The sequence below is a fragment of the Falco rusticolus genome, chromosome 2 (assembly GCF_015220075.1).
Source record: "Falco rusticolus isolate bFalRus1 chromosome 2, bFalRus1.pri, whole genome shotgun sequence".
Lineage (NCBI taxonomy): Eukaryota > Metazoa > Chordata > Aves > Falconiformes > Falconidae > Falco > Falco rusticolus.
The window spans coordinates 69983024-70008228 of record NC_051188.1 but is presented as its reverse complement, the minus strand read 5'-3'; the positions used below and the strand labels follow the sequence as shown (position 1 = coordinate 70008228).

Below are 25205 nucleotides of genomic sequence, written 5' to 3'. Positions count from 1 at the left end.
GGGGCCTGGGAGGTGGTGCTGGTCCTGCAGGCACTGGGCGAAGCGGGAGATCCTCTCGGGTCACAAGTTTCTGCCTCGCTGCGCAAAGCACGAGACGGTCCGTGCTGCTGCACTCTCTGAAGAGCGGGTAATGGGGTGAGGAGAGAAGGGAAACGAACGGGCCAGGTCACGCGGCAGAGCCGTAGCAGAAGTGTGATGAGAAGGTTTCCTACTGTGCCTGTGGACGCCCGTTCCTTGGATTAACTGCTTCCGGTGTGCTAAAAGCTGCCTGTAGTAGCGCGCGTGCGTATGTTTCTGATGGGTTTGTCTTGTGTGTTGCAGATCAGCCGTCAGTCCATTGATGCCCTGAAGGACTGGTTCAGGGATGAAATGCAGAAGTCTGACTGGCAGCTTATAGTAGAGCTGAAGAAAGTGTTTGAAATCATCTAGATAACTTTTTACAGCAATGGGGAGGCAGGAATAAACGTGCTATTCCTGTTCTAAAAGTTACCAACAAAGTCATATATTGAAGACAGTGTTGGATATATGTTTGGGAGGAAAATGTGTGGATAAAATGTTTTCCATGAGAAACCAAGAAATTTACACTGGTTTGACAGTGGTCAATTTACATGTTCCCATGGTTCCAATGTGCCTGTTCACCTCTCCTACTGCCCTTCCTAATACTGGCTGCTGTTTTAAAGTTTGCCCTTCCTTCTCTTATACCTTCCTTCCACCCTTTTTCCCTCCCTCTCTCCAAAAGTAAATAAAATAAAATGGAATTTTTATTACAGAACTAAAGCTCTTTCACTTTTATACTGATGAGATCAGTACTGCAGTATTTGATTAACCAAGCTTCTGCAGACTTTGTGATTCTTGGGACATTTTTGATGTAAGAAGTACTTCTTTATTTATGCATACCTCTTCCCTTGACTCTCTTTTCCAACATTCTTCTGCTTTGTGCCTATAGAGATTTTTTTAAATAGAAAATTAGGCAATTGGATATTTCTGTATTTGCTTTGTGTGATACGATGTAAAGCATAGTTGGCCACCTTTTACTGCTTGTACAGTTCATGAAAGTCAACCTGTAACCATTATAACGCAGAGCCGCAAATAAAGGAGATGGACATAGTAGCCCATTTGTTTTACAGTTTGCTTCAATAAACAGTTTCACTCCGTGGGCTGTGGCAGAGGTGGAAGCGCCGGCGGAGGCTTGCCTCGCTCTGCTTGGCTAGGTAGGGAGGCGTGTTCCAGCAAAGGTGTTTCTTCCTCTGGCTTCACTTCCCCTCACGGAGCGTGCGCGCTGCATGTGGTTGTGATCTCGGTGGCTTGTGCCTCATCTCGTGTTCCCAAAGCACCGGAGTTGCAGGCCGGGTGTTTGGCCGGTCACAGTTCCCCGGGAGGCTCTGCTGGGAGGAGCTGAGGTGGGATCTCTTCTCCAGCTGCTGCTCAGCTGTGGTAAGCACCTGCAAAACTGTCCTCTGCGAGTGAGTGGTGACTTCGGAGGCTGCATCAAAGCTGTTGAGGAGTCTGACACCGTGGGACTGAACCAGCTCAGAAGGCGTCTGGTTGCCGTTTGTGATGACCAGGAGTCAGTCCGTAATCCCAGCCTGTTCTTACCCGCCCTTCCCCCGTGCTTCCCTCCTTAGGATGACAGCTTGACCTATGCCTAATCAGGTAGTCGTTCGTAGAGAGGAACGAAACAAACACTTTTCAAAAGCACAAGCTGAAAGAAAATTGATAATGATCTTTCACATAGCCGAGATTTTTAGATTTAATTTACAAGAATTTAACTTGCAATAAGTTTGATCAGATCTGTCGCTGCTTTTTGGTTGGCAAAATCTGCATTTTATAATGGAGATGGCGTGGAATTCCAAAGGAACATTTAATAACTTGCCTCCTTTGGCAATGGAATTTAACTTACCGGAATTTTTTTGGTTGTTAAGACTTTAAACTTGCCATTGAAAAGCACCTTTTCAGTATGGCTGGTGCGTGCTGCAAATTCACATCGCTGGGCGTGTGGGTGGGTTAGACTAGAATGATCAGTGAGGAGACTGCGTTTAATTGTTACACTTTTCTTTTGCAAACTATGCAATCATGAAAACTACACTAATAAAAGAAGTTCTTAAGAACCTCGATGTCAAACGTTGTCTGGATGTATTCTTGCTTCCTTGAATGTGGAAGGGTGTTCTTCCCACAGGCAGAAACTCTGGGAAAAGGATCATGCTATTTTTTGTAGGTTGCTGTTGTGGAATTTAAAGCCTTTTATAAGGCAGCTAATAATGGCTGAATACAGTATTTAAGGGTTTGAAGCAGGGATCGCTATGGAAGAAGGAAAAGATAATTACAAATAGCCTTACTCAGTTAAGTAACGCTTTGTTTGGCTGTTTGGGTTTTTGGTTTGTTTTTTTTTTATTATTATTATTATTATTATTTAAAGAGGCTGGTTTCAAATATTCCTTGAGCGGTACAGGCAAACTAGTAGAAACCGGACAGCTTGATGGAGGTAAGGCGTGCCCCTCGCTGGAGGTACATAGCTACAAACAGATGTAGTTTATAGAACTTAATGAGCTGGAAAAAAGTCTTGTTGAGGTTGGAAGGGACCTGTTGCAGTCACCAAGCTCAGGGCAGGGGCTGTCAGAGCAGGTTGCCCAGGTCTCCAGTTGGGTTTTGAGCATCTCTACTGCTGGATCTCTACTACTACTCTCCAGAACTCCTGTGGACAACCTGTTCTGGAACATGGGTGGGGGTGTGTACACGGGGGGCTGCTGGAAAGCAATGGTTTGTACCAGGTAGTGCCCACCATCCCATGCCTTTCGCTGGTACAGAGGAGTGGCCCCCAGCGGGTGTTCATACACGTGGGTGCCCCCCCCAGCCTTCTCTCCAGGCTCAGTCCCAGTGCTCTGAAGCTCCGCTTCCTTATGCAACTTGTGGCCCTGCAGGGGAGCTGCTGTGTGTCCACGTGCCTCTTGCACCACGGAGCCCAGAACTGAACCCAGCATTCCAGGTGTGTCCTGCCAGTGCTGATGGCAACGGGCGTCTCCGCTGACCTGCTGCCGGTGGCGGTCTTGCTTGTGCAGTCAGGGGGGCTGCTGGCTGCCTTTGCTGCGAGGGAGTCTTGCTGGCTCAGGCAACCCACGGGGCCTTACGCCTGCAGCGCTGCCTTCTAGCCAGGTAAGGCCCCGGTGCCTGGGGGGGTTCCTCCCTGGGTGCGGAGCTTTGCACTTCTTGCTGAGCTTCACGCGGTTCCCACAGGCTCACGAGGAGCCCAGCAGGCTCCAGCGGCAGCACCGGTCCCGGCCCAATCAGCCCATCCTGTGTCACCAGCAGACGTGCTGGGGGTGCACCCTGCCCCGTCATCCAGCTCATTAACAAAGAAGGTGAATGGGACCAGACCTGGTGCTGACGGTGTGGGTACAGCACGTGGGACTGGCCTCCGACAGCGCTTTGTGCCAGGGATCGCCATGGCCGGGGCCTGCCTGCCCGGGTGGTTTCCAGTCCTCGTCTCTCCAGCCTGTTCGTCAGCTACTCTGTGAGGATGTTACAGGAGGGATGAGGAAAAGCTTTACTCAAGCCAAGAGAAACAATGCCGACCGACCCGCCCCTGTCCACCACCTTGCTGCAGAAGGCCGCCAGGCAGGCGTCCCTCCCAGCGTGCGTTCCAAGGGAAGCCTGGGGCACAACCTAAAGCTAAAAGCCACTGTCACCGCTGTCACCTGTGCTGCAGCCAGTGAAGTGACTGCAGAAGCTTCTTCCCTGTGCTAGTGGAACGGCTTCCAGCTAAGCTGGTGGCACAAATCCTGCTCCAGGGCTAGTTCCAGTCTGCATTCCAGCTTTCATTCTACAGGCAGGTGGGCCCGCACCCACCATTATGTGGGGTCCTTCTGACTCCTCTCCCCCAACATTTCTTCAGAAAATGAAAATATTTTTCTTATCACCTGGGTTTTCTTCCAAGTGCTCTTCATTCCTTCCAGGCACCTGAACAGCCTTCCTTCAACATATTGGGCCAAATACGACTACATGAGGCTGGCGTACATCTGGGAAAAGCAGACTCGCCCAAAACGCAGACTGCAGAGGCACAGGCTCACCCCTCCCTACCACAGACGCAAAGAGACAGGGCTATTTATTTCACTTCTGCTACTCGCTACAACCTATTTTGTTGTGTTGCATAAAGGAAATGCGTATCACGGGCTGGGGAGAACGATGGTATTTTAAGAGTGGAACGTGGCTCTATCCCAAGAAGGAGCAACGCAGAGAACTGGCAGAGGCTTAAACAGTGCTCCGTGTTAGCCGCTCCTCAGCACTGCCTTTGCGTAACTGCTTGAAGATCTCCGTTTGTTTTCCTCTACGAGCACGGATCTGCAGCGGTGACAGTACATGTGAATGCACAGACCTCAGAGAGCACTTACGCTTCAGCTAACACCGTGTGTGCTTTGGGAGCGGCTGGGCCACGCTGGTTTCTATCTTTGAAGCATGAAACTGAAAATGAGCTAACATTCTTTCCTCGGCTTAAAATCTGTAATAAAGTCAGTGGAGAAGAAACAAAAAGCAGCCAGGTGGATGTACAGCAGTCTCCTACGTGCGTTGAGGCAGTGTCACCGTGTAAAACTTTGTGAAATGAATCAAAGCTGCAGCTTTAATAAAAGGGGTTAGCTATATTCAAACTGAAGCATCACAAAATAGAATCAGTACAAAAATATACATACAGTTCTTTATTAAACAACTGTAAACACTTCACTGTAAAAATCCATAAAACTTTATAAACAAACATTTTGTAAATAGATTCTATACTACAATAAAAGAATTTTAACACAATTATTTACATGCAATACTGACAAATTTGGCACTTTCTGAAAAGAAATGTACAAAACACTTTGTTGTTTAAAAAGAAATTTGAAATTATAAAAACTCAGGGCATTACTATCATGCACTTTGCAAATACCTCACAAGCACTTATGGCACAGCTAGCAGAGAGCTCCAGGCTCTCATCAAGCTCTTTACTACAAGTTCAGATAACTTTTAATGTGCTTCCGTAAGTTTGTTGTAAAACTACCTGAACATTATCAAGAATGAAGTCAAATGCCATATTCCAAACCGATTCCACAGATGACTGCATTAACCTGAAGGAGAAAAGGAAGAAGAGGGAGAAAATTACCATTACAGAACCAGTCCTTTTTACAGTAAGTTTTGGTCTTCGTACTGGAAAACAAGACCACAACAGTTCGCTATGAATGGTATTTTGATTTGATCTTGGTAAAGCCCTCTCTCTTCCAACAGACCAACTCTTCCCTAATGCCACAGACTGCTCTGCCATTCAATGGTGAAATTCCTGACGTTAGCAGCGTCACACCAGCTTGCCAATGTTAGCATTTTGCAGCGGCTGTACGCCTGCGATTAAAGCGGTGACCTACCAACTTCATACTGAAGAATCAGAAATGGCAAGCTTCTGGATCCTCATCTTTCCTTCCTCCTTCCAAGCCATACATGCTACTTTTTTATTCCAATGAATGCCAAGGGCGATTAAGACATTTAAGAGGTTCTGGGGGCACTACATTGTGTTTACTGCCAAAAATGGAACCAAATCATGGAGGCCCACTAAGAGCTATGAGTTACCTCTAGCATTCAGCTGCTACTAGAAACAAATTAAGGAAAGCAAAGCAGCTCTGTAGTCTCAAAATCCCCTTCCAGATCACTATTACAGGAGAGCAGAGGGTTTCTATGCTTACAGCTTTGGAAGACCTAACATCAGGATCATCCAATTCCTGATTTCTTGTCCTATTCTTGTTACCAGGCTCTGGACAGACAGACTGCCATCGGTGCAAATATCACATAGAGGGACCAGGAATGGAACATGATGCTTTCTGAAGAGTTTTATAAAGACTTTACTACGCAGCATTCAATGCACTGTGCATTTTGCATTTTCTGAGGCCTAAAGCCATCCCATAATGCAAAAGCATAGTGAAGTTTTTATATTCCTGTAGTCTTTTGGGGGTTGATTAATTCTGTGAAGTAAGTATTTTCCAGATCTAAGACACAGAAAGCTGAGCTCCATAGTTATGTGTCGGTCAGTAAGCAAGTCAGATGAAACCTGGGCCTCCTGACTCACGGGGAGAGTAACTGGAGCACAATAACTAAGTAATAAACCCTGATTTAATAGGTTGGAGGTGAGACAGGATACAGCAGAATGAAAACAGATGAAACAAAAGAAAGATCTAAGGTACCATGAAAAATTTATGAAAACAGCATGAAGAAAAGGGACAATGCTGCCAAAAACTATAACCTTTGTCTAGAAACAAAAGACTTTGTAGCAAATACTATTAAACGCTACTTTTATTTTTTCACAAATTACCTATTTTAACAGCCCAACTTCTTAGCCCATTTTTCAATAAAGTTTAAGCCAAAAATATTTACACTCGTGAATGGAATGTCTAACAGGCTTATGGCCTCACACTGAAGCATCTAGTACATGAATTCTAACAAAACTAGTCTAAATATCACAAACTTTAGCAATTAAGCTACCTTTTCATGTACTTAACAACCAGATCCAACTTCTCCAAATCTTTTTCTTCTATTAGATCAGTACAATACTTCACAACCTGTAGAATGTCTTCTTCCATAGGATCTGTAATAAAAAAAATATGAGAAATTGAGGTAACTTTTCTCTAAGTTTACTTAGAATATAATCACAGAGTAACTGGAATAGAACAGAAAGAAATCCTGCAAGTGTCAGCGCATCAGGGACTGATCTGGCAATTGCTATATTCCCATACTTCTCCCCAACATCCGAAGATGTGTACGCAGAAGGACTGATGTATGAACAAGTAACAGCCAGACTAATATTAACCAGGAAAATAAACAGGGATCTAGAATGCAATGGCTGTTTTGAAACTCTTAGAACAGTAATGCCCAGGGTACGAAGGTCAGATTTGTCAAGATACTAAGGGATTGCAAATTATTTGACATGATGTTAAAATTCAAATCACAATTTAGCAATGACGTTACACTTTTGCACTTCACTGTGGAATTCTTTCCAGCTTTTATTCCCAAAAAACCCGCATTCCTTTGCTTCTAAAATAGCATCTTCATAAAAGAATTCCCTTTCAATAGCTTTCAGCCTAGTGGTTGTAAGATGCTGGACAAAATAAGGAAAACCTCCCACACAAGTAAGGTCAAGGCATAAGACAAGGGCCTGACAAGGCCTGAAGAGAGTGCAGGTAGATTTTCATGAAGTTAAGCGAGAAAGAGGAGCTGGCAAAACTACAGAATAACAACTGAGTAGGAAGAATCAGGTTACTTCAAGATTGCAAGGTGGTAAGACTTCAAGATTACTGTGAAAAATAACCAGTGAAAGGAAGAGTGAAGCAAGAAAGTACAAAAAGTCTACTAAAAATAGTTTTCCTTGTGATGCATGCAAGATTACCACTAGCATGACATTCTGTACCTGAAATAGTTGTAATCCATTCTTTCAACAACATCTTTACATCGTTGAATTCAACAGCTCCAGCTAAGTTGGGTGCTTGTGGCCTAAATGAACAAGGCTGTTGTTCAGTCTGCACAGCTGATGGGTCTGAAGAATCTGAAGTTGATGGAACTGCTTCTGGCTGTTCCAAACATAAAAATTGATAATGCTCAGTCTGACAAATATAGTAACACCATATATATACATAGATAAGAGTCTAGTAAAGAATCCAGTAAGGAAAACAAGCTGCATTTGTGAATATAGACTAAGTCTAAAGAAAAGGACTGAGAGCTGTTAAGTGTTAAAATTACCTGAGCAGCCGTTCCTTCTTGTTTCAAGAAATCATCTATTAGCTTCTGTGGGCTACCAGATGTAGCTGGCATGTTTTTTGCAGGGCTACCAACAAGTCTGCTTTTCAAAGGACTCCGAATCTTTTTTACAGGACTGTCTGGATTTTTTTTCCGGATTTTTTTATTTTTCACCGTTGCATGCTTCAGGTGTAGGAATGCATTTTTTGACGCTGAAAAACACAGGAATAGTCAGTAGTTGAATTATTTAAAATTTAATACTTTTCCACAGGAAGGGGGACTCTCTATCTCCCGTAAAAATCTACGGATCAACTGGGAGAACACAGCCTAGATAAAGTGACTTTAACACTCACATGCCATTCCAGACACGGGCGATGTTTTAAGTATTTGAAAAGCACTGCTAGGCATTAGTGTACTCGGAGGATACTGAACAATTCATAAGCCTTTTAATATCAAGCATTTCAGTGCTTGAGTATGAGCAGCTGGTGAAATCTGAAGCCCACTGGACAAACTGCTTTCCCTCAGTCAGAGCACTGTCTCACCTAGATACCCACACTAAGACCTCCCCGCAGCGGTTATCAGGAAATCCAGCAGTGAAAAGCCCTACTTTTTGTAATATTTCACTAAGGACACTGCTCTCATTCCATCATACTAACGTATCTGCATTAGCCCACTGGCCATGAAATCAACGTTTGATTATAACAACACTGTATTTAACTGGCAATGAACCAAATGATATTTCCAACCTATTTTATGAGAAGGCATGTTCACAAGGAATTTATCTTACTTCTTTCTACTAATTATATAAAGGAGACCTGGGTGATCAGCTCAGAGTAAAACCATCTGACTATCAGACACATGGAGAGATGGATCATGTCTCGAGTTGCCTAAAACCCATAGCACTGGTACGGGTTTCAGGGAACCATGAGAATGCTATCTGAACATAACTTAGGTACTGAAGATGCGATGCTTTAAATTACAAGACATATCAAGTTTAGATTCCATTCTGCAAACATATGGACATGGGTAAGTTTAGTGCCACAGTCCCCATGAATTGAATTAATTACCCATTTAAGCAAAGCTAGGCATCTGTCTGCAAAATGAGACCACAGCTGGTTGTAACCGACAGTCTGTCAAAAACACAGAAATTTGATTTAACACAGCACCTTCATAGAAGCTTTAGTTGTATTTTCCAGTTTGTTGTTTAGGGCTGCATAACTCCTTTTGAACAGTAAGCAACTCCTATACAGAACTACTGCACAACTATATATACTCACCAAGAGTGTTAGCAGGTTGCTGCTCTGATTGCTTTTGCCTTTGATCATATGCATCTTTCAGCTCTGCTTGCAACTCAGCAGGTAGGGCAGCAAAAACCTCAGGGTCCACCTGAACAGTAACAAAAGATTAATTTGATTATTTTACCAGTAAGCAACACCACTTGCTCTCCTCCAGATCACACACATGAGAAAGGTATTTACATTTTATGCCAAGCAAAATAAATGAGATGTAACTGAAACACTGTAAAATGTTTTACACTTTCTTCATGTGCTTTTTTTGTAAAAAACATAAAGCTTGCCATCTAATATTACTCTACATTTATTATTTTATAAAATTACTATTTATGGGCCTATAATACACTAATCAACTTTATTCACCTACTGATACACAGTGCAGCTATCTTAACAGCACAATTAATCTTAACTCGGCGAATGGTCTCCTCAGATTTCCAGACACAAACACTGTGACAATCAGACTTTTGTTCCTCCTTTTCTTTTGACACTTCTATTTCCTGGAAGCTGCTACTCTCCTCAAACAAAATATCCTTGGAAATAGTCTCGCTTCTTTAAGGAGAGGAAATGCAAGTCCAGCTACCTCACATTTTGAACCAGCGCAAAAGGGTTGCTTTTCTTTCTCCCCCCGTTGTCCACCCCTTGTTCAACTGATAAGAACGCAATCCTTTCCAACTGTCCTACGGGCTGGAATTCTAGACAGGAAATAATTTGTTGTCTTTTGCCATAAACACTCATCTGGCCAAAATAAAATTTCGTGTTTCACCCAGTTCTCTTCCCTCACTGTGTCTTGAAGTAGCAAATTAGTGACCCACTAGTCTTGTATTCTGAGTTTCCCAGTATTATTGGATAGTGTTTTCAGCTCATAATCTGCAAAATCTAATTCAAAAAAGCAAACCTATCACTTACGAGGATTAAAACTGCCCAGTGGGAGAGTGCCCTTCCATTTCAGTGGTAAAATTCAGAGATGTGCACAAACAACAAAAAAATTATTCAAAACTACTATTACTATTCTAAGGGCACAATACAGTTTCTCCACTATCTGAGATACTGTATTATATGTCCGTATGCATATATATTAAAAGTTACCTTTTGTTTTCAACAGAGATTTGATCTTTTTTTTAAACCAAAATACGTATGTTACGTCAGGAAGGTAGGCTGTGCTATTCACACATATGATGTCTAAATTATGTAGATAATAAACACGAACATGTTACCCACAGGTAAAATTCATCAATTTAGCACATTTTTTCCATTTTTAAAACTCCATGTGCTGTCACAAATTTTTCACCACACAAAATAGGCACTAATTAAGGGAGGAAATGGGAACAACTCTGACCACCTCAATTACTGCATATGTGGCGCAGAACAAAGCATCGTAGTGGAACGTAGCCAATTAAGCCCAGAGGCTCAAGTTATTTTTTAAATATAAATTTTATTTAATAAAACTATTTATAAAAGGTTACTGTTCTCTGGTTAAGCATTCAGGAGTCAGGAATTTGGGAGGCCCTGAATTAACAGGTTTCTGTGTACACAACTTAGTAATTCCTGCAGAAATAATGCATTACAGGGAACTGGATGTGGTTTCGTTATTCCCCCTATCATTGCCCTCTGAAAGCATAACATGCAAAAATTCTGTTAGAAGAGCCATCAGTCAAATTCATATGAATTCTGCACTAATAATTGGACTTTTGGGTAATTTACTGTACAGCCATAGTGTCCTAACATAGCTTTCGCAGAGCTGGAGCACATTCACATTATCGAGAAACTTGATTTTATAAATTAATGTACTACCTCAGCATACAGCTATCAGTGTTTTTGATGTGCTGTATAAATTTGCTTACAAGGAATCTATACCATGTCGAGACAATGTGAGGACGAGGGGCAAATTTGCTACCAGTAATTAATGCCACTACTACAAATGTCCTTCACTTCTAAGCATCTTTACTTCTTGCCTCCCATGCTTTTACAGGATTCAGCTGCTACAGATAAACAGCTCTTCTAAATTTTAAGATTACTTCAGCAGCTAATGGAAATGAATACAACCTATCTGGATTCTTTTTATGGGAGAACCTTACCCAACAAAGGACATTTTCCACGTTTTCTAATTAATAAATCACTATCAGCCAATTAACTTGGCACCTGGTCATAAAAACAGTTCAGACAAAAGGAATGAAAGGTTGAAAACCAAACCTAATTAAACTATAAAAAGATGGCAGGGCATCATTTACATTTGCTGAGTTGATGTGGCTAAAGTACTCAATTTGGAGTGGTTTGCAGTATTTCTATACCTGAAACCCATTACTGCTCAGTCCACTGTATCATTTGAAAGAAAGTAATCTTAAATGTTTGTATATACTCATACAATATACACTCCTGCAAAAACTTTAACAATACCAACAATTGTATCAAACTATATTTAGACAAAGATGTTATTTTTGAATTAAGTTCATGTATGATTTTAACACAGAAAAAAAGTCTTCCCAGATTAATGAACTGGGTTTAATATTTTTTTCACCAAGCCTAAGAAAGCTAATTTAACCATAGTATTCTAGGTATTAAACTTGGACCTAACTCAGAGAATTAAAATTGTAAATCGTAGTTCTCTTTTTACCAGTAAAGAAAGCTGAATGGTTTTCAGGAGAAAATGTGGAGTACAAGAATAAGGCATTCCAGAATAGTTATATGGATAACCCTGACAAATAAATAGGAAATAGCTAATTCTTCTTGAACTACATCTTCAAACAAAAAGGCTGCTCTGCTAAGCTGACATTTTTGGATCAGGTAAGAGAGTCACAAAATGCATTAGGAGATAGAGACAGGAAAACCGGTGCATTTGAGTGTGCAAATTAGGTATTTCTATGGCAATTTCAAGAAGTAATGCTGTTATAAAAAAACCAAGAATCAATTCTCAACTACCTAATTAACAGACAGATAAAACACAAAACAAACCAAATGCAATTTTTATAGAAAGCCACATGCAGTTAAAATTTACCCTGAAAAAGAGAGCACTGAGTGGTAGAGGAGGGGTGTACTTTAAAGCACAGCATAATTTAATACGTAAGTCCAAGATAAAGTCTTGCCTATGAATGAATGTAACTACATAATTTAAAACAGCTGGGGTGTGGAGAGTTCGTATACCATCTGCACAGGGATAAAAACTGACACAACTCTTTTTGAACCAATGAACTTGAATCAAAGAAATTTTAGTAGTAGAATAGACTACACATCTTCTAAATAACCATTACACATTAACTACTTTTTACTGAAAACAGGTCAAGAATTTCTATGTAATTTTCTCTGGATTCTTTGTCAGCTAAGCAGCATATCTTAGAAACAGCAACAAATACCACTGAAAGCTGATATGGTATCACTTCATTTGAGAACAGCAATGGAGCAATGGCACAGCAAAAATAAAAATACTGCTCTATTTTAAGTGATGCATATGCAAGATGATATATCTCTGGGTAACCCAATCTTTGATTTTTTATTATTCTTACCCTCTATTTGTTCAGCACCATCTTGGATTGAAGGGTGGATTATTATTACGAGCATCATTACTGCTATCTGCTCCCCCTTCAGACCCCTATTCTGAGAAACAACTTTGCACTTTCCTCATCCTGGACATGCTGTATATGACCACATTCAAAAATCAGGAAGATATCCACAATCTTTAGCTGCGCCTGCCTTTGTCCCAGGAACGTGATATAAACAATCACATCTACCGAAGCTAGAAGAGGTTGGCTTTACACCATCAAAACATCCACCTAACTAGAGTGAGTCTCCTGTGACTAAGCTAAGCAGATTTTAGGACTGCTTCAGACTTATGGTGCAGTATAACTGAGCTGCAATGCAGAAAAAAGACTATTTACACACTGGATTGCAAAGCAAAGTGTAAACGAGGAGGTTTTACATTAAACAACAGCAAAAACATAGGCATACTTATGACTATAAAGCTTTAATAAATATTATCATACTATGTATGTGATAGATCAAGAAACATTTGAATGCAGAATTCTTAAAGATATTAAAGGACCATAAATGATTTTGGAAAGTCACAGATTCTAGTGAATGCTGTCTCAAGAAAAAGCTGTTAACTCTTCCTATAGGTGTAAAGTTGATGTTTATTGATACCCTGTGAACATCCTACCTGTGACAAAGCTGGCAAGGCTATTACATTAATTCCCATATTGGTATTTGGTTCTTGGAGCTCCGGTATTTGTAAAAGCACTGTTCCAACTGGTTGTGACAGAAGTGCCGAGTTACATCCATTTATTGGCTCTTTTTTGCTATCTCCATAACTCTCTCCTTGCTGAATGGTGCATATTTGCTCTACTTGTTCTCGGAGGTCAGGTGGCAGAGCTTCTAGCACAGACTTATCTAGCTACAAATACATAAAAGCTTTTAGATTTTTCTAAGGAATAGATAACAGGCTTAGTTTTAGTCAAAAATTAGTTCTACAGTCCTTGAATTTTATAAAAAAAATCAGTTTAATCTGTGTATGCAAACGTACTTAGGAACCTGACAGTTACACTCTGCAGCAGCAAAATGTAAAAATATCTTTTCAGATTTAAGTAGTTCAGTAAATATGAATGCTCAGTTTTACCTTTTCACAATGTTCAGTGTTCTCATCACAAACCATATATGAGGTCTCCTCTACAGCTACTTAGTGATAAGGAAACCCAAATTCTGAGTTCAAATTACATAGGCAACATGTTGATATGAATACTAAATCAGTGTCTAGTACAAAGCCATAAGCAATTAATTCTTTCTTTATATAGTTCTAGGATACATGTTACTAATTTACTTTGATGGTATTACGTATGTTTGCATACTGTCAGACTCTTGTCATAAATTTTGATAATGAAATAAGCTTTAGGTTCAAATTTTTGCTTGCTGTAATTGCTACTTACCATCAATTATTGGCTTAAAACAACTGAAATGACCCCTCAGTGCCTAAAAGTTGCTGTATACAACGATGGCTGCACAAGTGACAGAATGAATATAACTGACAAACAGATGTACAGCATCATTTTTTTCACAAGTAAAATTGAGTAAAACTGTGTAGATAAATGTCAATGTTTGCCTCTAACTTCTGCTAAATGAGACTCCACAGCAGTGTTAGAAAACTTTATCTTTTACCTCCAAGAAGAAAATTTGGAGTTGATGACCAGATTCTGGATTTACAGAGAGGAACTACAAATATCTGTGAAAAGCTACTCAGCTTATGGTAACTGAGAACATTTGATGAAAGCTGTCTGCATTATTAATCTTTCAGTTATTCTTCCACATTCTTTTCATGTTCACTCATTTCAAATTTGCTACATATATACCTCTACAAACCTTTTCTGGAAATCCTGGGTGTAAAGTATCTTGTTGCTTTTCTAGCACAAGAATAGCAATACGGGACCAACTCTCGCCACTCCTTTCCTGTACCGAATTCCGTATTATATTCCATATATAATATACAGTAGAAGGAAAGATGAGCATATTGTGCCACAGAGCCACCAAAGCTTTACGACTTCTACTGCACAGCTAGTGCATTTTTTACTTGCTCATACACACTGCTCCTATAGCAGAATCTGAGTGTATAGAGCTTCATATTGTTACGTGGCTTTGAGATCCTGAGCTAGCTGTGAAAATCATAATTTGCTTCTAAAAATGTATAAATATTTGGGAAAGCCATTAATGGAATATCAACAAATGCTTTTACAGATTTAAAGTACAGAAATTAAAATTACAGAATTTTACAGAAAAACATGTAAATCTGTTTATACCTAAAATACCTACAAAATTCAATGTAGTTTGCTTATAGCAGACCCTTCTAACAGATGTCTGCTTGAGTAACATGTGGGATGGAAAGGAGGAGGCTCTTCCTTTGTTAAAGCATGCAGAAAAAAACCCAAACCCTGCAGAAATATTTTGCTTAAATAAAGATTGTTCTCCTCTCATCTAAAAGGTGATATCCTGTACAAATATTAAGTATGCATTCACTATTGTTTGAAGAAAATTTTAAAACACACAGGAAGATGAAAAATTCTAAATACAAGTTTGACATCCTTTTAGGCAGAAACCTGGAGCAGTCATTGTAAAAGTGTATGAGGGAGTGTAAGACTAGTTGCTGTTCAGTTCCTTCTCGCTGACTCAAGCCTGAAGAGAGATTTATAGTGTAATTTAAAGACTGGTATAGAATACATGACTTCAAGAAACTATGTGGAGAAGACTACCTGATTATCATTTATTTGCATCTGTGGCAAAGAATATTGCTGCCACAAAGAGGAATGGAAGACATTTAAAAATTCTGTCTCCATGAAAATTAAATAAAGTACTTGTCAAAATTCTTCTTGAGCAAGTCATCAGTGATTAAGCTAATCAAAATAATTTTTAAGAGCTAACACAAGAAAAGGGAATTTGTAAGTCTGCATCCTATCATAATCATATAAACACAACATTAACTACAGAATGTGTCAAATTTCTCTGATGGAAGTTTTCCTAGAGTCTATTGCACATTTTTTATAATTAGACTCTGAGCTTTGGTTGTGAAAGGTGGAAGGTAACGATTTTTAATATTTCATCCCTGGCATCTTTTCCATTCCTGATCCATTGCAATCCTTTGGTAAGTGATTGGAAGGGAAAAAGATACTGAAAATTCTATTTCTTTTCTTTGAATAAATACAAACTTTTTGGAGTTATCCTATAAATGACTGATTTTAAAAAACGCTTTTATTAAGGCAAAGTAGTTTTCCATCAATAACAGTTTCTTACTGTGCATTGTACTCTGCTACAGCTCTTTTTATTTTTAAAAAGTATAATGTAACTTTTTTTGCTCTATCCAAATAAGACAAACAATCCCAAGTTATTACAATTTTATATTCTCAGGTTTTACCTGGGAAGCAGATGGAACCTCAATACTCAAATTAAGCCTGGATTTTACGCTGATAGGAGGATGCACGCCATTCCATTTGAGCGCAGACTCAGTGTTGTTAACATTAGAATTGAGACCAGATGTGAGATGGGTACCACGAGATGGAAGAAAAGTGCAAGTTCTTGAATCAGAAGATATTTCAAGGTCCATAGCAGCCACAAATACTATACACATGAAAAGAAAATAGAGAATGATCCTCAAATAGCTAAAAATACTATGAAGATTCAAGATACAGTGAAGCCAATTTCCAGTGTTCTTTACTAGTTTACTCAATATATAGCATAATTATAACATTTTCTATTTCAAAGTATCCTTTGTTACTATTAACTTTTTTAAAAGATTCGAACAATCCTATACAAAGGTTTTTTTGTAGCATTTTTCATTTGAAGCAGCAAAACCTGCTCTTTACATTAAATAATTTGTATCAGTATAGTACTAAGTATTCCAAAAGGAATCTATGTTGGAGCCGTTCAGAACTCATCAATATCACACATGCAAAGTACACAGCTTACTGACCTTCCTTATGTTCTTCCTCCGAGCACTTTTTTGTTTTCTGAACATGGAAAAGGTCAATAACTGAATGCGATCCACCAGGTAAGTGTCCAGACTGTACTGCTGAGCGAGTGGAAGTAGTTTTACTGATGGGAACTAACTGCTGCACCTGAATTCCAACCTAAATCCAAAACATGAATACATTCATTTTATTGTTTAAAAAATAAAGTATTTTTTTTAAAAAATAAGTATCTGTAAGTCTTTCATATTAGCACTGCCTTCTCTGAAATTGGCTGCCTGTTGTGGGTGGGGGAAAGAACGAATAAAAGTATGTTGAAATACACATAAATAGCCACTAAAACCATCCCAAACAAATCCCAGAATTACCCACCACAATCCAACAAATAAGAAATCAAAAAGATAATACCATCTAACTTTTCTGATATAGAAAAGCGTTGTGTTTATTATCAGATTTCTTAGACACTAACAAATGCAGAAGCACTGACCAGGAAATGATTAGTATTAAATCTGGTTACTTTTACAAGAAAGGAATGTTCTTCATGAGGACAATCTATACTAAATCCGTGACCTCAGTCTAAAAATGGGAAAAATAACATTGTTGCACTTCTAGACATGGTCCTTGCAAAGTCTCAATGGATGAAATTTACTTTGGTGAAAGTTATCTTTATCAGATGAGGTGTTCCTCATTTTGAAAGATACCCTCGCTTTTCATTAACTTTTAAATACTAAATCAACAGGGGTTCAAAAACTGTGTCCAACTAAGAATGTATTCGTAAATTGTGCAAGTTTACTGTTAATTCTCCATTAATATTAAGAAAAAACCCAACACTTAAAAAAATTTGTATATACAACTCAGAAAGCATGAAGGAGCTCATGTATGTATTTTCACCAGGTGGTCTTCCATTAATTACATAGCAAGGATTTTGTTTGTTAACAGTTTTTAGTTGCAATTAATGGGATATTAAAACATCACTGTACAAAGCTTTTCTTTGCACTTTTATCTTTTTGTTTTGAAACATTTCTAGAATATTTGAGTTCTAGAACTTAAAAGCAGCCTTCGGCATACTATACTTGCTGTGCCAACAACTTTGTCTCGTTTAATTTTTTTTTGCCTTTTAGGACAAGCATTTGAGTTAAAGTGTTGTATGAAGTCTACGGAACAAATGAGTGGATTCATCTGCCCAAGGGTAGGCATGAACAGCTAAAGGTATCACTTTAGGACCTTTTCTAGATTCTGAGATGAAAAGGACACTTCAAAGCATGACGCACCTCATGTATAAGCAAAGCTTAAGGGGACTAGCTACAATACAGACATATAAATGGGAGGTGTCTGAAGTCTGTTGAAAGGAATACCACTGAGGGACCTTGGATGTATCTGCACTTTATTACATAATCTAGAACTGAATGGCCCCTCCAGGACTGAACAGAGCCACCTGGTCAGAAGTAGTACTTTGTTTTGCAAAACAACGTACGCAACACCCATGGGATACTAACTTTAAAGAAGAATCCTCTAAAACCAGGGATAAAGAAATCAAGGGAAATAGAACAATGTAAGAAGCCAGGAAAGACAGCAAAGGAGACAGACAAGAGACTAGAAGACATGGAGAGGATGATAAGTATTTCCTCAACTCCGAGGAGAAACACAAGCCATGGAGCTGACTTTGCAGGGCAACACTGAATCAAAACTGTACTTCTACATCTAGATGACCAATACATGCAGGTTCGTTTTAGAAAGCCTCTGTGTGCTGCTGTAAGAAAGAGCTTATGTCAAAATAGTCTTATCATGGGTTCACATTGCTATGACAAAACCACTGAGATAAGCAAGAATGTTCTAAACTAAACCATGATTCAAAGACCCAGCAATTTACCTTCAAAGGCCAAACCATGGGTTGCTAAGTTTTCTGGCTTTAAGACTTGCAATCTAGAGCAAAAACTCCTCTGATGTCTACCTTTTGATTGGCATTACAGGCAGTAATTGTGTTAGCTACTTTACTAATAACTGCAAAAGTTTACAGAAAATTCTAAAACAAAATAAAATGTGCATGTGCTAACAGAATTGTAGAAGATGCAGTTTAACTTTGTTACCTCAGGCTGTTTTAAATCATGAATTAATCCAGTAAAATTTTCTGGTTTTACATTTACGGCTTTGTAACCATGTTTTTCAAAGGTAAATACACAAAACATAATATGATTCCATAGCCTAATTTACACAAACTTTGTATTAGCTACACTTTTGCTTAGGTTTGGTTATCTTGTACCCTGGGGAACTGAAAATTTATTAAAGACAAAAAAGAAGGTTGATAAAGAGAATAAACTTCAGTTTTCCCATTAACTCACCCCTCGCATATCTGATATGTTCAGTTTCATTGTGTGAAACATGTTTAGAGTTTCTTTCCCAATTACTTTTGCGCTGTCTGTTGCATGGTCTAAAGTCACAGTCCTACAAAGAATAAAAAAGCATGGATAAAAAAGGAAACTGTTTCACAAATCCTCAAGACAACAATTCTGTGTTTATTGCAGAGAGAACCTCAAAGAAAGACAGATCTAATTTCCTGGCATACAAAACCTGAACACTGTTTTTTTGTTCTGTGGTTTCTTTTTAAAGGTAATTACAGCTAAGCATGTTCTACAGCGAAAAGGATTACTTACAAATTGAACACTCTCAGTGTGTGGTCCACACATTAAATTGTCAAATATACTATATACTTACATACATGCTATCTACTGAAGCCAGACAAAAATGCTTCACTTTACAGTATTCACAGAAATGCACTCATGCACTATCCTTCACTCAAGCTTGGTTCATAAAGAGTTTGCTCAGTATTATTTCAGTTGTCAATTGTCCAATGTCTAAAGCAAGACTTTCAGATGGAACTCTGAGAGTTAAGCAGATGTAGGCATGTGCACGTGGATTACAAGTAACAAAGAACTTGGATTAACGGTATGTAACTTTAAAACAACATTCCAAATACACCTTACACGTGGGCAATTTTCTGCAACAACTCTCACAAAATTACCCGGTCGCAAGTTTTACAAATTGCCACCAGAGACCTTGGCAGGGCAGTGCTTGGTAGTTCTGGACTCTCTAATGGCCTAACACTTGAGACAGACAAGGACAGAATTCCAGGTGGCTAATCAAACACATGGAAGTGATGTGAAGTCTTCTCACTGAGGAAACCGATGCAGTTTCAACTCTGACAGAGTGGGCTCCATTGACGTTCACCTTGGTGTTCTGACAGCGTGCCATCCCGGCAACTTAGTAAACGCTTTGATGGCATCTCCTTTTTAACTCTACTTTTGAATCTGTCAGAAACCACCATGAACAGCCAAGTTATCTCCAGAAAGGTCTGGTTCTGCTAATATGAAAACGGAAAACTTTCCTGCTGGGAGTGATATGAAGACCTCCCTGAGCCTCACTGTCAGCGTTTTTAAGAAAAAAAGACATCAATATCACCATTATGATGCAACTATGCAAAATACTAGGGAGAAATGCATGACAGGTCTATAAGTACACACACAGAAGAGTATTTTACAAAGGTCTATGCTGTACTACCAGGACCTGATATCAATGGCGCAGTAAAAATACCATTAATATCTCAGAAGTTGAATTCGATTTTGAGCGTGTCTGTAAGCCTGAATCCTTTGCAGGACTACAGTTACCATTGTAGAGGATCTTGGCCTGTGGGATAAGAAAGCATAGCAACTCATTCACCTGTGAGGTGAGGGGACAAGGTCATGAGCTATAGCTACAGAGAAAATCTTTCACTGAAGAGAGAAACCAGTCACTTTAAACTCCAGTAAATGTTGGAACTAGGCTGTACGTAGGGAAAGCACACCTGAGGGAACACACCCTGAGATTCTAATCCATTTGCCTGGATTCAGCTTCCAGAGGTTACCCTGCTGCTGCTAAAGCGCCTTTCACTGGGCTGAAGAGAAATGCTCTAACAGACAGGAATACAGCATTTACATCATCAAATAGCATTATTTGGATTGATGGGGGCTGCCGAGTTCATTAGTAAAGCCAGAAGCAGAAACAAGAGACACTGCCAAACGAGACCCTGGCATTAGGACCGCTTCAGCTGTGTATGAACAACTTCGTATTCTTGGGTGCCCCCTCACCATACCTTAATGAAGACTTCATGAATTAGGCAAATTCCAGGGCACATGCACATTAGCATGCCTGACCACAGAAATGAGGTCCAAAGCATTCAGCTGTTCATGAGAAGGCAGTCTGGCACTAGCTCCAATAAAGCTCTATCTCAACACACACTTCACCCTAAAAAAAAATACGTCATTAGGCTGTTAAGAGTAACCTTCAGCTCAAAATATTCGGGATAGCCAGAAGACAAAGGTATAGACTGATGGATTTTCTTCTTGATATACCAATCCCAAAATGTGATGAGCTTCTGATAGTGAAAGGTGAATCCTGTAGTTTCAGTTTTTAATACAGCTGAACTGTATGCCAAAGCTCCCAAGTACGAGACAGACCCTATGCATCCAAGTCCTACTGTTGAGCTCCAAGCCACTGAAAGAACGCCACCTCTTCCATTACCAGAAATCCTGAGCAAATGATCCTTCAGTTCAGGAGGGATTCATCTGTTAGATGGAGGGAAAAGTGGAAAAGACCTGTCTTTGAAGATGCCAAATGCACCCTCGCACTAAAGCCAGGATCGTCCCTTCACCTAAGGAAAAACTGCTTTGATACAGAAGTGTCTGCCTGAAGAATAAATATGTATTTAGAAGGTACTGAGACAATCTTGTATGAAACCGCATATAACATGATGCTCTCTGTCTAGATTTCATTCTTGTGTTTTCAGTATGCAAGCATGTAATATGTCTGACATTAAAAAAATCTTTAGTCAACATCGTCCAGTTGAACAACAGGAAACAAAAAAGGATCAGAAATTTAATATAATCGGTAAGAGTAACAGCACTACTTGAGGAACGTGAAGAACCTACTCCTTTGACAGTGATGTATCAACTGACACTACCCAGGCTGAGTAACGGGGTTACCCCATGACGCGCGGGCATGGGCAGCCACCACAGGCAGCATCTCAATGAGACCAACAGAGCTGCAGTGAGACCAAGCAGAAAGAGACTTTGTTATGTTGATAATGATCCACAAGAAAACAAAGGCATTTCTGATGAGGAACTTATGACTATATGAAAAAGCGTAACTGTGAAGGTCAAGAGACGTGAACAAATTGCCTTCTTCAACAGCTGGAACATGGGGCACAGTCTCTGACTTCGAGATTTTGTGACTCAACCTTCTTAGCTCCACTTTGGATCTTCATTGTCTTTTTTCTTCTAGGACCAAAATAATTCTCTGCAGACTTACTGGTAAAACAACAGGAAAGACAGATTTGACATAAAGAAACTTGTCTGTACTAAGATGGACAACTGTAGACCAAAGTGTCTGATGCCAGCTCCAATCTTCAGCACTGAAAGTGGCTTCTCAGTCTTCTGCAGCAACTAATTCTGCAAATATTGCCCCATGGACTCTAGACTTGAAGAAGAACGGTCCTGGATCAGACACCCTTCTTGACAAGTACAAAGGCAATTTTCTTTGAGAATTGACTCCAACTGTCACAATCAGCATGTGACCAAGAACCTATCAAGGAATAGCAGAAAGCCTCTCAAGAAAAAGTACCCAACATTACACAGAGCTCAGGGAGAGGAAACAAGATTGCAGCAGCAGAACATTTCAACTCTGCTAGTTACTGAAAGAAATAAAAACGCTGCTGCATGCATGTCACAGTGCAGGATGTAAATATGTCTTCTACAGGTGCTGCAAAAGGAAAACAGCTCCAATACTGCGCAAGCTGGAGAAATGTACGCCAACAATATAGACATAACTATATATTATTGTTTGAAGACAAACCCTTTAAAAGATCAAAATGCTTTTGTTAGCTAGTATTTCATGACACTATTACCAATTAAGAGCGACCTTAAACTACAGATTATTAAAGTCAAAAAGATAAAAAAACGTATCTCCCTACCAAGAGAAACAGTCACAATCATTCACTGAAAATATTCTGCTACATCACCTTAATTTTTAAGCAGCATCCACAGACACATGAGTACATTCATTTAAGAAAACAACCTCAAACCAGAAAGAATGCATTTGTGTGGAGTCAGATTCCTTCTTTCCCATTCCTGCTTCCTCTGAAACCCACACATTATTTCTTCTATGCCCAAAACTTTTCAGCTTCTGATATAGTGTCTTTTCCCCCCATTTTTCTCTTTGAAAAAACTCAAACGCAAAACATGAATGTTAAAATTCTTCTTTCTCATTCAGACACCTTACTCTCTTCCTTCTTTCTCCTCCCAATAGGCTGTGTTTTTTATCATTGGGGGATTTACATTTCATGTTGATGACCAAAGACTTTTGATAATAATACTCTACTTCTGATTTTGGTGCAGGTCTGATACGTAGACAATGAGGTACCAAGCACTTCAAAATTTCCATCCTGTCTTCCTGTAAGTTTTGGTGCTCCCTGCAGAAGTGTACTTATACCTACTATTGACCATTGTTTTTTCCATGTGTAGTTACCTGGCAATGTTATCACAGATTCCATGACCTCCATATTTTGCAGGCTCCACTGGTGCCCCAGCCTTTCTGACCATAATTTTAAGAGTCAATCGTTTACCCTTCATACCAGCAGCTTCAAGTCTACGTTGGATTTCTTCTGAGAGGCTCAGAAGGAAAGCTTCTGCTTCCTTAGGCTGAGAGGGAAAAACAACAACATGTTTAGATAATTCCTAGTTTTCATATATTGAAGGTTAATCATTAACAGTTAATGCAATCCAGACCGTCTAAACAGATGTGGTGGTGCACTTTCCCTTCTTCAGGCTGCTCTACAACCTTGGCAGCTGCCAGCTAGTCCTCGGTGCCTTGAGTAATGAGTTGGGCAGTTAAGCACCTCTTGGCTGTACCTCCTCTACTCAACTGAGGCAGGGAATGGCACTGCCTGTGCTGGAACTCCCCAGTGACTGGTCAAAGCAGGGAAGAAGAACGGAAACGGTGAGTTATTCCCTGACAGCCTCAGAATGCTCCTGCTGGATCACAGTCTGAGCGGTAACCAAGTGGAATAATATATTGCTCCTGGAATTTTTCAGCAAATTACCAACACAGGTTGAGGTTGGGATGGAAATTTGCTGATGACTAAAGGCAGTCATCTCACAGCCTCATAAACAGCAGTGCTAAAGTGAGACCTTTTTGAGCTCTCCTGGAGCGCAACAGGCTGCGACCAGCATCTCCCTCTGAGCCGGACGCTGCTCAGAGCTCGCAAACCGCTCAGTTTGTGATACGAGGGGGACCATCGTGGAAGGTCAATGATGGGGCCTGGGCTGATACCCCTGCTCCTTGAAGCTCAACCCTTCGCCCTTCGAGGAATGAAAAGGCATAACGATATGAGTATTTCAATGAACTCAAGGGCAAACTTTTAGTAGGTATTTAGCTTTGCTGTAATATATATTGCAAGCCTGAAGTAATCTTGTGATTTAAAACAAACTGATTTGCTGCTAAACTCTTATGCACTGTGAATAAACTTTCTGTCTCTCTCCCTCCCTCCCTGCCTTTAGATCTAATCTGTCGTCCAAGTCTGAGACTAGGAAAACATCCAGCCACACCTAAACTCTGAGAGAGTTTAGAAAGCAAGGGGGTCTATTCTGAACCTCGTGACTCAGCAGAAAGGTCTCCCTTGTTCTTTACCCCACTTTCTATACCTTTCCCTTTCAGACAAAAACTGCTGACCAAGCCTGAGACTAAGGCTGGATCCAGCCGCACCTAAACTCTGTGAGAGTTTAGAAAGCAAGGGGGTCTACTCTAAACCTTGTGACTCAATGGGAGGATCTCCTTTACCCTTTTATACCTTTGATCTTTACAAACTGTTTCCAATTCTACTATTGACTTGGTTTCAACTCGATTTATCTTTGTGCATTTACTCCATGTAATAAGTAACAGAATGAATCTTGCCAGTGAATCTTGGGTAGATGCATTTCCTCATATTCCTATTAAACATGTTGCACTTAAAACTCTCTGGTGGTAATTCTTTAAGTAACCTGACCTAACCACTCCTTTTCATGACAAGTGAAAAGAGCAAGCTGACTCACAGGCAATTGTCTTATTTAACTTCAAGTGTTTTCTTTATATTGTAGGTTGCTGAAGTTAGGTGAGATGGTAGAATCCTATCCTAATGCTGAAATAAGTAGGAAATACTTACCCTTTTGGAAATAAGTTTTTTAAAAACCTACGTATTTAGAAACCCCAACACAGAATTGCAAGTCTAACTTTAAGCATACACCTAGATGATGAAGAGCATAGGGTTTATAAGGAAAATCTTTTCACCATGAGGAAAGTCAAGCAGTGGAATATGTTGCTCAGAGAAGTTGTGCAGTCTCCATTCTTTGAGGTTTCCAACACCAGATTGGATAAAGTCCTGAGCAACTGGTCTGATCTCATAGCTTCCCCCTGCTTTGAGCAAAAGGCTGGACTACACAGTATCATGAGGTCTCTCTCCCAACCTGACTTTTCTATCATTTCTATAAATGCTTCAAGCTGAGTTATTTTTTAATACAATTTTGTCAACAACACTTCCCCTCCTACAATATTTGTAAAAGGTCTAACAAAAGTGTTGTACTGGAGTAGCTGGTGATGGTTTCAGGCACTGGCATCTTTGAATAATCAGCACTTAAATGAAAGAGAATGCTAGGTGCTGACAAACCTACTGCAG

General features: G+C 39.8%; 2 protein-coding genes across 11 annotated transcripts in view; one reads left to right on the top strand and one right to left on the bottom strand.

The window, feature by feature from the left end:
- The window catches only part of EIF5B (eukaryotic translation initiation factor 5B), a 40247-nt gene extending 38133 nt beyond the window's left edge, over nucleotides 1-2114 (top strand). For all 4 annotated transcript variants that reach the window (XM_037376026.1, XM_037376025.1, XM_037376023.1 and 1 more), the window contains exon 24: nucleotides 322-2114. In XM_037376026.1, coding sequence (XP_037231923.1) covers nucleotides 322-429 — 108 coding nt within the window. In that variant the 3' untranslated portion in view covers nucleotides 430-2114. The remainder of the gene's footprint in view (nucleotides 1-321) is intronic.
- Nucleotides 2115-4673: 2559 nt separating this feature from the next.
- The window catches only part of REV1 (REV1 DNA directed polymerase), a 62700-nt gene continuing 42168 nt past the window's right edge, over nucleotides 4674-25205 (bottom strand). For all 7 annotated transcript variants that reach the window (XM_037376015.1, XM_037376016.1, XM_037376017.1 and 4 more), the window contains 10 exons: nucleotides 23024-23196; nucleotides 18808-18910; nucleotides 16474-16630; nucleotides 15919-16121; nucleotides 13183-13416; nucleotides 9021-9129; nucleotides 7747-7955; nucleotides 7418-7577; nucleotides 6496-6598; nucleotides 4674-5096 (listed from right to left, as the gene is read on the bottom strand). In XM_037376015.1, coding sequence (XP_037231912.1) covers nucleotides 4985-5096; nucleotides 6496-6598; nucleotides 7418-7577; nucleotides 7747-7955; nucleotides 9021-9129; nucleotides 13183-13416; nucleotides 15919-16121; nucleotides 16474-16630; nucleotides 18808-18910; nucleotides 23024-23196 — 1563 coding nt within the window. In that variant the 3' untranslated portion in view covers nucleotides 4674-4984. The remainder of the gene's footprint in view (nucleotides 5097-6495; nucleotides 6599-7417; nucleotides 7578-7746; nucleotides 7956-9020; nucleotides 9130-13182; nucleotides 13417-15918; nucleotides 16122-16473; nucleotides 16631-18807; nucleotides 18911-23023; nucleotides 23197-25205) is intronic.